Source organism: Pseudonaja textilis, chromosome 13 (genome assembly GCF_049901715.1).
Source record: "Pseudonaja textilis isolate UNSWEBS1 chromosome 13, rPseTex1.2, whole genome shotgun sequence".
NCBI lineage: Eukaryota > Metazoa > Chordata > Lepidosauria > Squamata > Elapidae > Pseudonaja > Pseudonaja textilis.
Genome location: NC_142002.1, coordinates 17,112,261 through 17,125,349, shown reverse-complemented (window position 1 = coordinate 17,125,349; position 13,089 = coordinate 17,112,261). Strand labels below are relative to the sequence as shown.

At 44.4% G+C, this 13,089-nt stretch overlaps 1 protein-coding gene across 5 annotated transcripts in view; it reads left to right on the top strand.

Annotated features, from left to right (window-relative positions):
• Positions 1-12,587, top strand: part of INSYN1 (inhibitory synaptic factor 1) — a 68,746-nt gene extending 56,159 nt beyond the window's left edge. For all 5 annotated transcript variants that reach the window (XM_087941507.1, XM_087941510.1, XM_087941509.1 and 2 more), the window contains one exon: positions 11,868-12,587. In XM_087941507.1, coding sequence (XP_087797633.1) covers positions 11,868-12,566 — 699 coding nt within the window. In that variant the 3' untranslated portion in view covers positions 12,567-12,587. The remainder of the gene's footprint in view (positions 1-11,867) is intronic.
• Positions 12,588-13,089: the final 502 nt, after the last annotated feature.

Sequence of the window (13,089 nt, the reverse complement as noted above, 5' to 3'; positions counted from 1 at the left end):
TAAGTGGCCCAAAAGAGGCCAATTTTGCAACGCTTGACTGTGATCGCTTTAGGCATAGCTGATTGGCAGCTGATATCCAGGGTGGTGGTATGTAGATGCCCTATTCTTTTCTTTCACATATCAACCAATGTCCATCATGGTTACACACACCCCTTTAGCCTGACCTCCTATTTTTGAGAGTGCACACAATTACAATAATGGCACAAATGGCCAGTGTTCTTTTGTGTGGGGACACAATGACCAGAATTACAAGCCGGTATCACAGCTGCAAACTTCCTTTGGCTGCCAATTTTTGATCCAGATTTCTCATGTACCCACAGGCCTCTAGCAGCTGGAGGTGATTTTTTTTTTCCATTGGTCCAGAATTATATTTTGTGATCTCTGTAGCACCAACTGGGCCTCTGGATTAGAGCTTGAGAGACCCCAAGTTAACAGAATGACAGAGTTGGAAGGGACCTTGGAGATCATCTAGTCCAGCAGTCGCCAACTGGTAGGCCGTGGCCCACTGGTGGGCCTTGAGAAAATTTTGGTGGACCGCAGAGAAATCTCACGCCCAGAGCAACCTCCCCAAAGCAATTAATCCAAGCTGCGCAGAAACACAAGGCTGCGCCGCCCACGTGGTCCACGGGAACCCTTCCCGCTCATTCACTCCTCACCCGGCAAACTTGCCTGCTAAATTGCTATTTTTCCTTTTTACGACCATCATCTGTTATGCTATTCTGGGAGATTTAGATTAGCTAGAAAGCAGGAAATGGTTGGATTTCTTGCTTTCTAGCTAGTCTTTAGATCTTTGGCTCTGCTTTTAAGCACCGCCGAACCTCCCTTAGGACTGAAGGTTCTATTATTCAGCGCAGACTCACGGCAAGCAAATTTTATGTGACAGACTGAACTAGCCGATGGCAGATAAATAGATCACTGAATGATTCTGTGAGCAACTCAATCTGCCTGCCTGCTTTGCCTGATTTTGGGTAAAAGTTGCTCTCTTTTTTTTATAAAAAATTCAATATTTATATAAATATTTATAATATTTACATACAAGCCATGCTCAGCCAGTCACATGACCACCAAGCCACACCCACAAATTAGGCCATGCCCACAGAACCGGTTAGTGGTCCCTGGGATTTAAAATTATGAGTTTGGTGGTCCCTGAGGTCCAAAAGGTTGGCGACCCCTGGAATAGAGAATAGAATAGAAAATAAAAGAATAATAGAGTTGAAAGGGACCTTGGAAGTCTTTTAGTCCAAGCCAATGTTGGTTCAACTTTAAATGTGTTAAATGTGTAACATCTGGCACCTACCCAAGGCAGCAATTTTTAGATGCAAACAGACATTTTCTATCCCTCAAGCAAGGAAATGGAAGCCAAAGGGAATTCAACATTCATATATACACATCCCACTTAAACGTTTACCGTATCAGGTCAAGCCCTCGACAAAGTACTTTCCTGAATTCAGGAAGGAAAAAAGCCACCAAGAATTTTGAAATCATGTGACTCACTCACTGAGTGGGAGAGCAGACATAGCAGATCAGAACGTTTGGAATTAAATAAGATAAGAAGGAAGATGTTATGTCAATCGCCGCCCTTTGGCTTTTTCTTAGGTCTGTGTGGAAAGAGCAGGAAACGCCTCCATCCAAGGCTACGACTCTACCGCTATATTCCCAGTTTGTCTCCACCCCTGAAGTCCTGTGTTGTCAGGTGAGAAGAGTCAGGGCCACACCTTAAGCTCCAGTTCATAACTATACCCAAGAATCTAGTCAAACATCAGCTATCAAGGTTCCAAGCAATACATCCCTTCCAATGAGAACTCCGAGGCAGTCGTATTCCTCAAAGGACATTTGATTGGGATGTATCATATCAGGGTGTTTGCAGCGTGACTACTATCGTGAGACAATCCAGGAGCAAAACACAAGACACAGAGGCTTTGTCTTTTAACAGTGGCTTATATATAAGACTGCTATATACATACATACATGTGTTAGGCACATACCAGGCAAGTAATCAATCTTCAACTCTACACAGAGAACTGCAATGGAGATAGAACACGAGGAGAGAGAGAGAGAGAGAGAGATCTTCTCATGGCCTCCCTCATATAGACAGTTTCTTAAAGTGGCAATAACCCTGTTGACCTATCCTCAGTCTTAAAGCGGCAATAACCCTGCTGACTCATCCTCATTGCATTCGCATTTACACCAGCCTTACAGTAGCTGGTCAGCTTTTAAATCTTCATTACCTTAACACATCAAATTGGCACAGACTTGGTGGAAAACCTGTTCTAAATTCCCGCCGGTTTTATACCAATTAAAAGTAAAACTTTGTCACTTCCCCCCCAGAGTCTCCAGTCACATGGTCCAATCATCATGTAGTCCAGTTGCTAGGTGACCTCGGTCTCCACCTTTCGAACACCTGCATGAATGTCCTTGATTCCCAGGGGAAAGAATCTTAGTTTGGCTGCAACACTCCAGCTATATCCTCCCTGGCTCCTTCGCTCCAGGCTGTGTCAGCCCTGAAGCAATGCAAAGAGAAACTTCCTTAGAGGAAAGCTACAAGGAGAAAATGGCCACAGTTAGGCCAGCTTCAGGGTTGACCTCAGTGTCAGGATTTCAGCGATCGCCCTAGTTAAATTAGGAGTCTTGAGCCAAACTTCAAAAAACTTCAAAGAATTCATTAGGAGCGACATACTGGCATGACCTGTATGAAGCCGATTCTGGCATACGTAATTGCATTCACCTGTCACGCTGCTTCCCCCTTCCACCTGGGTGTGCCATAAATCAGTTTCTCCAATTAAGCACATACACAGGCTCGGTGTCATCCATCACATTCTCCAATTAAAGTTTTTCGGGGGCAAAAACTCCAGTAGCTTAGCTACAATCTTTTTTAAGATAAGGTTGGAATGTGCTTCTAAGTTCATTTGCCTATGCTTCTCTAGTCTGAGAAGAAGAAAAAAACCCTCTTTCTTATGGGAACTTGGAAACAAGTGTAGGAATGATTTACAAGTTGACATTAGGCTCCCCTCACTTCTTGAAAGTGACCTGTGCAGAGCAAAAACAAGTTGAGTGCAAGTATAGAATTTAGGGTTCCTGACAATCAGCACTAAATTGGGCCTAGATAAGAGTTAACAGAATTCAAGAGGGTTGGACTTGGTATCACTTGTGGGAACACGATGAACTCCAGGCTAATTCCTCTCTTGACTCCACTCCCCAGTCTCTGCCTCTTCTTTTTCCTACATGTGTGGAATTACAGCCACGGGTTCTGAAATCCCTGTGGCATTATCAAGAGTCAATGCACCGCTGTGCTGTACGTCTATAATTACATTGCATTTCCAAAAGTGGTTCCATATCACTCCTGCTCATCAGCGAGGGCTAAAAATGTGTTGAACATGTGTAATTGTCCTGTAGATGATTTTTCATATTACCGACCACCTGACTGCAACTTTTAACAGCCCCAGGCAGACGAACGTGTTCTATTTCCCCGAGGAAATCATTCTTTCAGTTCCAAGTTCAACTTGCTCATTTTCATACCCCTAATGAGTTTCATCTTGCCTTTGAGCAGAAATGAATATTCAACGCCACCTTTGGATGCAATGAATTTCCCACAGACACTTGGCAGGGGGTGGGGTGGGGGGAACTGAATGCAAATGCCAGGTCTTTTGTGGGGAGCTGGTGAGGGAGCTGCAGAATTGTAGAAGGGGTGCCAAATATTTGAGAATCTGTGTTTGTAGGGCGGCTTTGTTTCACACAGGTTAATGGAATTTCCTGGGGCAAGAGTAGAAGGTTAGCCTTGGTCCAGCCTTGGTCAATGACCTTTCTCTGTCCAACCTGTTTTGCAGGGCTGGTGTGAAAATAAAATAGGAGGAAGGAAGACTGAATGCTGCCTTGAGCTCTTGGGGATAAAAATTAGAATCAGAATAGTGGTGGATGGGACCTTGGAGGTCTTCTAGTCCAACCCGCTGCTCAAGCAGGAGGCCCTACTAGATCATTTCAGACAAGTGGCTGCCCAGCCTCTTCTTAAAAACTGCCAGGGATGAAGCACCCACAACTGCTGAAAGCAACTTCTGTTCCACCCGTTAATTGTCCTCACTGTTAGGAAGTTGCTTCTCTCCTTGATTAGTTAGGAATTAATTGATTAGTTAGGAATTAGAAGTAGAAAAAGTAGAATGTAAACTTCTCCTCTTCCTCCATCCTCTTCATTATCATCCAGATTCTAGAAGAAAGCAAAGCTGCTAAATCCATTCATACCAAACTAATCCCCCTATATTCACTTTTTCTAACTAAAATATTGATAGCATGCAGTTGTTTTGGTTCAATCTTCGATGGAAAAAAATAGATATTTCCCCATCTTTTCTCTGGCCGCTGTCGCTGCCAATTCATCCTATTTTATCTCTCTCCCTCTCTTGCACATTTTTCCTTTGGAAGTTCCCTTGTTCAAACAATGGGTAGTCCCTGTTAGTCATTTTTCAGGGTTCATCTCTCAAAGTGGGATCTTGGAGAGTGGGTAATCCCTGTGTCATGCCCTTGTTAGAGTCGGACTCTGAGGGAGAGGAGGAACAGCCAACAGGGAGTAGAAGTGTGGCTCTGGAGGTTGTGGAGGAGGCTGGGGAAGGGCAGAGGCTGGCAGGGCAGTCAGAGGAAGAACCAGGCCCATCCCCTCTTCATCCAAGGACACACAGGGAGGAATGGAGAAGGGAACAACTTGGCTTATGAGAGAGGAAGTGGCCATGATCCTCCTCATTGGTTGCAGCTGGGGAGACTAGTATACAAGAGAGATGATTACAACACAGCATTGCCAGAAGCAAAGCATGTTTTATTTTGGTCTGAAGTTATCTTGGTTGGCATTCTTCCAAAAGACTGTGCCTTGTTATCTCCTTGAATTTGGTAATTAATTATCCTGGTCCGTTGTGAAAATTTCATCATTATAGTTTGTTTGGTTTTTTATTTCACCTCTATCTGCTCATTAAGTTCGGACTGTATTGCTTTCTTTTGAAGACTATTTTTGAGTAAGTTTTATCTCCAACTGAGAATTATTGAACAGTGGGGCCAAGTTGGAGGCATTGAAGGACATTTATTTATGTTTTGGATTTTGTTACGTTTGTGTTACACTCTGGGTCATCACACCCTGGAAGATCAGCAAAGCCAGCTAGATGCTATCACCTAGCCAGATTCCTATTTTTTCCCCGCACATCCTTCTGCCTCCTTGGGGAAGCCCCTATTTCATTTCCATTCCCGAAGCAAGATCCTGCCCTCAGCTCCATGGTCAAGCCACCATTCCTCTCCTGCTAAAGTTCAAGAGTCCCTTCTCTCGATGCTTGTAGTGCTGTGCAGTGAACGCATGAATATTTATTAACCCAACCAAATGTGTAAGGACATAAGTAGGCATTCATTATTCAACATGACAAGGGCAGCTAAATGTGTTTGTATTCAGAGACCTGAGTTGCAAAGCTGGACAACTTTGGAGATACCTAAATGACTCAGAAGAGGTTCGGTGATCAAAGGCTGATTTTGAAAAGCTGCAGAGGTTGGACGCTTTGAGTTTTCTTATAGAAAAAGCTGTGAAGGCCAGCAGTAAGGGAGGAGAGAACCCTACCAGATCCAGGCAGAGCCGAAGCAGAACAGAAAAGCAACACTTTCTGCTCAGCAAATATTATTCAGTAGTAGTGTGCCTCACAAAATCAGAAATGGGGAGGTGATAAGCTGCCTGAGAAAGCCAAGGGGAATCGTCGTAACCATTAAAAAGTTAGAATATTTTGGAAAGTTAGAATAGTTTGGACATGTGATGCAATACCCAGAAAAATACGGTGTCAGGGTTCTGATGATTGCCCTAATTCAGGGGGTCTGCAGCCTGTGGCTCTGGAGCCACATGCGGCTCTTTTGACCCTCTGCTGCAGCTCCCCATCAGCTGATCCTGCCACTGGCTGCTCCCCGTCACTCCTCGCCTGGCCTGTGAAGGTAAGGGTAAGGGCTGAGGATGCAGACTCGCTCCATATTCCAAAGCAGAAGGTGACTGGGTGGGAGTGTGTGACCTCGAGTTGGCCATGCCCACCCAGTCACACTGATTGTCAGATTATTGGCTCCCGGTGTTTTCTTTTCTGTGGGAAATGGGTCCAAATGGCTCTTTGAGTGTCTAAGGTTGCAGACTCCTGCCCTAATTAAATCATGAGCCTCTGGCCAAGCTTCCAAGGAATCCGAAAGATTTATTAGGAGTAACATGTCTGGCACTAGCCCATATGGAGCCAACTCTAAGACACGTAATTTACTGTCACCAGTACTACTATCATCCAGCAGCCTAGGCTACAATCTCCACAAGATAAGTGTGGAATGTGCTTCTGGCTTTCAACTGCTGCACTGCTCCCTCAGGCTCTCCCCCCCCCCTTCTTATGGCAATTCGGAAACAGGCATAGGAATGATTTACGAGTTGACATATGGCATCCTTCACTTCAAGGAAAGGTTGAAGGCAGATGAAGGTCCAGGCAGAAGAAGAACATAGCGACTTCAAATCTAAAATCAAAAATTCAAAATCTAAGGGACTGATGCTTGACTCCTGATGAATGTATCTTTTCTTTTATGTATACTGAGAGTATTTACACCAAGACAAATTCCTTGTGTCCAATCACACTTGGCCAATAAAGTATTCTATTCTATTCTATTCTATTCTATTCTATTCTATTCTATTCTATTCTATTCTATTCTATTCTTATTGTACCCTATGACTATCATTAAGTGTTGTACCTGATTATTCTTGACTCTTGATGAATGTATCTTTTCTTTTATGTACACTGAGAGCATTTGCACCAAGGCAAATTCCTTGTGTGTCCAATCACACCTGGCCAATAAAAGAATTCTATTCTATTCTATTCTATTCTATTCTATTCTATTCTATTCTATTCTATTCTATTCTATTCTATTCTATTCTATTCTATTCTATTCTATTGGACAATGGCACTTTTTCGTGTGGCTGTTGATCAAAATAGGATCGAATTTGTTCCTACAGAATCCTCAATAGGTGGACATCCACCCTTTATTTGGATACCACCAACGGAAGGAAAATTACCACCTGGGAAGGCAATCAATTCCATTGATGAACCACAGGGAAATTCTTTCTGATGTCCAGGCAAAAATCTGTTTTCTTTTAATGTAAACCTATCGTTTCTGGTTCTACCTTCTGGAACAGCTCTGAACAATTCTGCCCCACGACAAGTCTTCAAATACTTGAAGACAGCCATCATGACTCCTTGCATTTTTTTTTTCTTCTCCAGACTAAACGTAGCCAAATATTTGCTCTTAAACTCTTCGTTTTCAAGTTCCTTATCCTTGGGGTTGTTCTCCTCTGGACATACTCTCTGTTATCAATATCCTTCCTACAATGTTGCATCCAGAACTGGGTGCAATACTTCTAATCTGATCTATCCAGTGTTCAACAAAGAGTCTGATTAAGCTCTACAGAAGCACTTGGCCTGTTTCAGAAGCATGACCACCTCGCAATGACGCAAAGCGAATCATAGGCAAGGGTGGGGGGTAGGGGTGCTATTGGTTACACAACCCCACTGAACCTCCTTAAGGGATCAACTCATTTATATCTTTGCTCAATTGAATCACACAACTGTCAGATCACCCAAAAAGATCCGGAAAGCCCAGCCAACAAAACCCAAGATTAACAGTAATCACTTCTGGCATATTGTGAAGCTGCCAGGTTTCAACTGATCTGCTCAAGAGTTCTGTGTAAATAGGCTCAAGAGGTTTCGTGTCCTTCTCATGTCCATAGCCTTTTGTAAAGGTTCACCAACACCATTTTTAATATTCTTAATGGGCAACCCTTACTTTCAAAACTGACCTCTTTGCCTTTGCAGATACTTTCAATTTCCTTGTAGGATTTCAGACAAGACCTTCCTTTGTTATTCAGACCTTCTCGCAGAATTATTTCATGCCTTTGAGTTGATCTATACTTTTAACAGACTGACATTTGGTTAATTTTTATCTGCCATCTGCTGTTTCAGTGCTGCAGAAACAACCAAGATGACTGCGACACTAAAAAGAGATTTATTCTAGCAGAAGATTATGTGTCTCTCCATCCCATGCAGGAAATCTCATCCTGCGTTGACATGGAAGTGCGGATGAAATCCCTTCTCTGGTTGTTTGCATCCTGGTTTACGTAGAGGTTCCTTCTAACTTGGGTTTTATGGTCATGGGTTTTATGAAATGAATTCTCCGTGTGATTGTTTTTAAGATTCATTAAAATAATCTGTCATTTCTGACCTTCTTTAAAAGGCAGAGTGGCATATTTGTGTGTGTCTATTGGTAAGTAACCTGCATTCCTGTGAGAACTGTTTTTAAACAGCCTTTTTAATAGGTACTTCTTGCTTTAAATAAATTCCTCTGATAGATGCGTATTAAAATGCAAGGCCCTCCAGAGAGACCTATTTTTGAATGCCACATTTGGAAATATGGCTCTTTTTATGGACATCTTCCTCTCGTCACTTATTTGGGGGTAGGTTTTTCTATGGATGAACACCAGAGGAGTCGGTTCAGCCCATAGTTAGGTTTTGACAAACCTCACAGATCCAGCCACAAATTATATATATATTTTTTTTTCTTTTTCTTTTTTCTTCCTACATTCTGGGTGTTGGGTAGGGGGACGTTTGACTTGGTGTCCTGATCCATAAGAATTTCCAGGGGTCTTCAAACTTGACAGCTTTTAAGGCTTGTGGACTTCAACTCCCAGAATTCCTCCTCCAGTCATGTTAGCTCAGGAATTCTGGGAGTTGAACTTGCCAAGTTGGAAGATCCTAGGTTTAATCCGCTGAGACATACTATGTTTCACTACCATGGACAGCTCAACTTGGGAAAAATAGAGAATGCCCGTGGGACAGCTTTAACAGAATAAGAGAGTTGGAAGGGACCTTGGAGATCTTCTAGTCCAACCCCCTGGCCAAGCTGGAAACTCTATACCATTTCAGACAAATGGCTGTCCAATCTCTTCTTAAAAACCTCCAGTGTTGGAGCACTTACAACTTCTGGAAGTAAACTGTTCCACTGGTTAATTGTTCTGTCAGGAAATTCCTCCTTAGCTCTAAGTTGCTTCTCTCTCTCCTTGGTTGGTTTCCATCCATTGTTTCTTATCCTGCCTTCAGTTGCTTTGGAGAATAGGCAGTGGTGGGATGGTACCGGTTCCACCCGGTTCTATAGAGGCGGTAGCTCTGGAGAGCAGCAGACACCAAACCAGTTCTGTGTCCACTGCTGTTTGGCCCACCCACCCGCCCGGGCTCTTACCTGTCTTTTATTTCCTGTTTTTCAACTTCAGCTGCTTTGTGCAGTACAGCTGAGGTTGAAAAAGCAGTCAAAAGTGGCTTTTCAAATGTTGCACACCTGCACGCAGCTCTTATCAGCTGTCCAGGCAGCACAGCTTAGGGTGTATTACACGTGCACGCAGCAAAACATAATCACCAAACTTGTAGTAACACCAGTTGAATCCCACCTCTGAGAATAGGTTGACTCCTCTTCTGTGTGGCAGCCCCTCAAATATTATCATGCCACCCCAGTCCTACTTTTCACTAGATGTGACATACCCAGTTCCTGCTACCGTTCTTCCTATGTTTTAGCCTTTAGTCCCACAATCATCTTTGTTACTCTCCTCTGCACTTTTTCCAGAATCTCAACATTTTTACTATAATATTTGAACCCGAAGATACTGTAGTAGCAATAGAGATCCTGTAGAGGGCGCACGCAGCATACTGCTGTGCCTAATACACATGGGCCTCTTTGCATGATCTCACTCCCTGTCCCAGGCTGGTAAGTCCTGGACTGGCGCAATGATCTCACCTGTTAAGATCATCACTATTCTTAAGGATTGGTGAGGGGCTTCACCAATGCTAATGTTGTATCTACGTTGCCTTTTGCTACTTGTGGAAAACCATATAAAAGGATTAAACACTACGTGAGTAGTCAGACATTTTGGCACCCTGCACAATGACTGGTCTTTGAAATCCATCAAGATATGACTGAGATTTACCTTAACATGTGAACATAAATATATATGAAGAGAATTCTCTTCTGTTGGTATTATATGAAGCTTTCCTTGTCAATAACAATGATGATTAGGTCACTCCTCCCTTCCAAAGCCGTTCAGCTCCATCTTAGAGAAGAGCTGCATTCTGTCTCTTCATAGGAGGCCCGTAGCTTGTCTTGACTTGTGTAGCTATCATTTAAATTCTCTCTGATGGTTCAGTTAATTGCATAACTCTGTTCTCCGTGGTGGAGCAGAAAGTGATAAGCTGTGACTTTTCTTTTCATCTCTTTTTTTCTTCTTCTCCATTTTGTAGCAACCCACAGCACCTTTTTTAAAAAAAAAACAAATAGAAAGAAGAAAAGGCACCCATTATCGGAAGCTTGGCATTCTGCGTTGACAAGTATTAACGTCAAAATTGGTTTTCTCCATACACACACCCCTTCATTTAAAACAAAAAGATTCTCTGGATGAAGAGATGTTGCTTCTTAAAGCATCACATCCAGTGGTGGGATTCAAAAATTTTAACTACCGGTTCTGTGGACGTGGCTTGGTGGGCGTGGTGTGGCTTGGCGGGCGTGGCAGGAGGAGGTGACTGTAAAATCCCCATTCCCTCCCCACCACACGAACCTGCTTTCCAGCTAGGTTCTTCTGTTCAGGGCAACCCAAGGAGATCCAGCCAATCAGCTGGGACTCAATGGGAGGCGGAGAATAGATGGGGGCGGGGCCAGTCAGAGGCGGGATTTGCTGGTTCTCTGAACTACTCCCAATTTCCGCTCCCGGTTCTCCAGAACTGGCCAGAACAGGCTGAAAACCACCTCTGATCATGTCCTAATAGGAAACTGGCACGTTAAATATATTGCTTGTCTTCCCTTCCTTTCGCTGGCAACCTTTGCCATGTCCCTTCCCTCGTGTCAGCATGGTGCCACCCTTCCCCTTTCATTCTGTTAAGAAGAGAGCAAAGCTCTGATGTTGAGGTTGGAGGCCTATTTTCTACTCTCCTCTTGAAAGCGTACAAGATTTTATTTTTCCCCTCCCAAAAAAAGGAAATTCTTCATGGCCAAAATGAATTTGGTCTGGGTAGGCTCAAAGCGATTGTCGAAAGCTTAAGTCCTGCTTTAAAAAGCAATCAGCTCTGCGTGACTTCACATCTCCTGCAAGTCGCCAGATGCTGGAGAGAAGAAGAAGAAGAAGGGTGGTGAGAAAGCTCCACGGTTGGCGTGGCTTTAAGTTATCCCTCATAAGGGGCGAGTGGAAGGGGTTAGGGGAAAGTGACGGGATAGCAACCATGGATCAAGGCTAGGACAGCATGTGGCGCAGTGGGCTAGAGGTAGAACTCTCACCTCACAATCAGGAGGCGGTGAGTTCAATCCTAGATAGAGGCCGATATTTTTTTTCTCTCTCTCTCTCTGGACACACGGAGAATTTATCTGTTGAACAAAACTCTGCACTGGTGACAGGAAGGGCATCCGGCCAATAATTTGCTCTGCTCCGTTCGGTTGTCTGGACTCCGTTCCTGCAAAGGGATTTCGAGGTCGTAAAAATGCCATGATGATCAAGGCTGGGAAGGCCATGGTTTTGGGGGGATGCGCTCTGGATGTCCTCAGAGGGGATTGGGCTTCAGTGCCACGGTGTCTGGTAAAAAAAAACTGGGCATTGTGATCCCAATATATTGAAAGGAATTTTGTTGTTTTTATTTAATTTTTAATCTGGACTTTATTACTGTAAAAGGAACTCAAGGGGGTGAACATCTTCCTTCCACCCTCTCTATTTTTCCTGCCTGATTGGTCGGGCAAAGAAAAAGAGACTGATCCTTAGGACACCCCGCGATATTCTGTGAGTCTTTAACAACCTCCTCTTTCTCTCTACCCATTAGGTGGTCAGCCAGATCGACAAGTTGACCTCGGACTTCGAGTTTGAGCTGGAGCCTGACGATTGGACGACCACCACGGTGAGCAGCACCTCCAGCAGCGAGAAAGGTGGAGGCCTGTTTGACCTTGGGCACCTGGATTTCATGACCTCAGATATCCTTTCTGACAGCTGGGAATTCTGCTCCTTCCTGGAGGCCTCCACCCCTTCCGATTCGGGCGACGGTTCGGAGCAGCAGCCGCCGCCACCCCAACCCCAGCCGCCACTGGGCCACCAGCCCGATTATCAGCTGATGAATGGCGGGGTGTTGCTCTACAACGGACCCCGGATTGAAACGCCAGACTCTTCCAGCGAGGAGGCGTTCAGCTCCATACCAAGTCACAAACCTCCCCATCCGAGGACGCCGGGCACCAGGGAGCGGGTGCGTTTTAGTGACAAAGTCCTCTACCATGCTTTGTGCTGCGATGACGATGAGGAGGCGGACAGCGGGCCCCTTCCGGATGACCCTCCGGAAGAGCCCAACGAGACAACTCCGAAGGGGGGCACGTTAGTGGCCAAGACAGCAATGCGGCGGTCCCCTCATCTTGGTAGTGCCCAGCTGCGGAAGGTGACTCGCAACAGCAGTACCCAGACAGTGTCGGACAAAAGTACTCAGACAGTTCTCCCTTATGTTTCAAACAAGCAGAAAATCAACCAGAAGAACTGAGGACCAGCAGGGTGAAGGGAGGGCTGGGCTGGGCTGAAGAAGAAGAAGCTGCAGCAAGAGAGAGAGAGAGAGAGAGAGAGATCTATAAACAGATAGATAGATAAATTTCTCTCTATATTTAAGTCAATAAATAATCATGATATGATGAAAAAAAAAACCGGAAACGGGATATCATCTAACTACCTAACACCGTCATGTCAGGACTCAGGGAATTTAAACTGTTTTGTTTGTTGAATGTTGTGTTTCTCCCGGTTCGTGCATCGCCTATTTATACACAAAAGGAAACACACTTTACCCCATTTCATGTCACAAAGTGTGTGTGGGGGGTGGTGGTTTCCTATTGAATGTGAGGAAGAGTAAAATCCACAAAGTCCCCCAAGTTTTTCAGAATAGCATGTTTTGACAAACTAGCTTATTCCCCCTTCCTGCTCCCTGGTTAATGATTGTGTGATCTTGACTAACATAGAGGAGTTGACTAAAGGAGGAGAGAGAGAGAGAGACAGAGAGAGAGAGAGAGAGAGAG